The following is a 2,177-nucleotide window of genomic DNA, read 5'->3' on the forward strand; positions in this document are numbered from 1 at the left end:
TGGAACAAGGCCACTAAATAATCTCTACACCATAAAATTCTTCATTAAGCCACTGCTCCCCAAAACTGGGATGGGTAAGTGTTCTGTCTTAGCTAATAGGGTAGCTATGGGAATCGACTACTTGGTTGAATACCAGGGTCTTTGTTGATTTAAAGGATGCCTGAGAAACCTAACACATCCATAAGTATATATTTAAACCCCATTTGTAGCATAACTCTTGACATTCAGCAGCCACTCAGAAAAATGATTACTAGATAAAGTAAGAGGTTGCAAAACACAGAAGTTAAAAATAATTTTTTTAAATTTTGGTCGAAGTATGTACAGACAAACATATACCATTTCAAAAATTTCTACATGTACAATTCAGTGACATTGGTTATGTTATTCAAGGTGTACTCACTTTTTTCACATTATTTCACCACCATTATCTTAAACTCACTGCCCCCTAAGCTTCCTATCCAACCTTTCAAGTTGCCATTGTCAATTTAATCTCACACAGATAATTCTTTAAAAGAGCACAATGCTCAAAGCAGAAGTACTTTACTTTAAAATAAGCTTTTTTTTTTTGGTTCAAAGAAGACTGCAGGAGATAGTTTTGGTTTAAGGTTTAAAGTTTAGAGATTATCTCAGAGCAGTAGTTTTGGGGGGTTCATCCAGCCTCAATGCCTCCTGAAAGTCTGAATTCCATTGAGAATTTGAAAATCTGTTCCACATTTCTCCCCCTTTTGATCAGGATTCTTCTATAGAATCTTTGATCAAAACATTCAGTAATAGTAGCTAGGCATCACCCAGTTCTAGTCTCATGGCAGAGGAGGCAGTTTAAAACACAGATTATTATATGGTGATAATCTGGTTCTCTTTTCTCCTTTCTACCAATCTAAACCCACCCATCCTCTGGGCTCACTGCACATCCTGATTCTTTCCTGATTATAAAATTAATCCCTCCATTTTCTATACCACAATTTTGTCCATATTTCATACCCCATTTAACACTTACCTATTGCTTTGTCCCTTCTCATATTGTTTTAGGCTTCAGCATGTGTCACATCTTATACCATTTTCTAACTGTCCTTGTCACTAAGTTGTAAACCTTGGAAAACTAGGTTCAATATTTCTGTGTTTTTTGCATCCCTGTAGTACCAGGTACACAAAAAGGTACTAGGTATGTATTGTTGAAATGTGGAAGACACTTACCATGCATTTTGTTACTTCTCTGGAAAACAGCATCTTCTTTGTCAACTGAATCAGGGTCAGTGCAGAAATGTCTGATATTTTCATTGAGGTACCAGCTTTGGTTCTCATCCACCAGAGTGAACATTATAACGAACTCTCGGTCCACATCAGTCCTTGTCCCTGAATATTTATTCAGGACACCTAGCAGGCACATTCAAAAAAGTAGAGGAAAAAGTTCAAGATGAACTAAATCAAGATGAGTTTTTGCTTCCTGCCAATGGTATCAGGTAGGCTGGAAGTCTGTTGAAGACCTATATAAGGGTGACCTGGCATCCCTGGGTGGTACAAATGGTTAACACAGTTGGCTGCTAAACGAATGGTTAGAGGTTTGAGTCTACCCAGATGGGCCTAGGAAGAAAGGCCTGGAGATCTATTTCTAACATATCAGCCATTGAAAACTCTGTGGAGCACACTTCTACTCTGACACACATGAGGTCACCAGAGTCAACCTGATAGCAATTAGTTTTTTCGGAACAGAAAAGCAGCCAAGGCTTTAATGGAAATGGGACAACTTGGAAGAGAAAAATCATAAAACAGAAATCTTCCCAACTACAGACTTTGAAACCTGCCTATCCCTAAAGGAGGCAGACTTAACTGACAGAGTACAGACACAATAAATCAATTAATATGGAATAAAAAAGCAAGCTGATTATTTGGGTGAAATAATGAAGCAAAAGCATCCCTGTTATGTGACTAAACTTTTCACTTTTCTATGTGTGGTGTCAGTGAGGTATAAACAGCTAGTAATATGGAATTCCGCCCCCCCGCCCCCGCTTTTTTTAAGCACGTAAGTTTCAGAATTCTGTCATGGTTCTAAGAAATCTGGATTATTGCCTCTCCCTATGGTGTTAGGTTGATCTTCCATGTTGGAAGAATTTCCCTAAGTCTCAAGAATGTTTGGAAGAGGAGGTGCATTCTGTGTGTAACAAGGGAGGTAGGTGAAA

The 2,177-nt window shown here is 38.3% G+C and overlaps 1 protein-coding gene across 1 annotated transcript in view; it reads right to left on the reverse strand.

The window, feature by feature from the left end:
* The window catches only part of HEPHL1 (hephaestin like 1), an 86,722-nt gene that overhangs the window by 57,914 nt on the left and 26,631 nt on the right, over positions 1 to 2,177 (reverse strand). The window contains 1 exon segment of the mRNA XM_004385568.1: positions 1,195 to 1,419. Within this exon segment, the coding sequence (XP_004385625.1) occupies positions 1,195 to 1,419 (225 nt within the window).

Source organism: Trichechus manatus, unplaced genomic scaffold (genome assembly GCF_000243295.1).
Source record: "Trichechus manatus latirostris isolate Lorelei unplaced genomic scaffold, TriManLat1.0 scaffold00141, whole genome shotgun sequence".
NCBI lineage: Eukaryota > Metazoa > Chordata > Mammalia > Sirenia > Trichechidae > Trichechus > Trichechus manatus.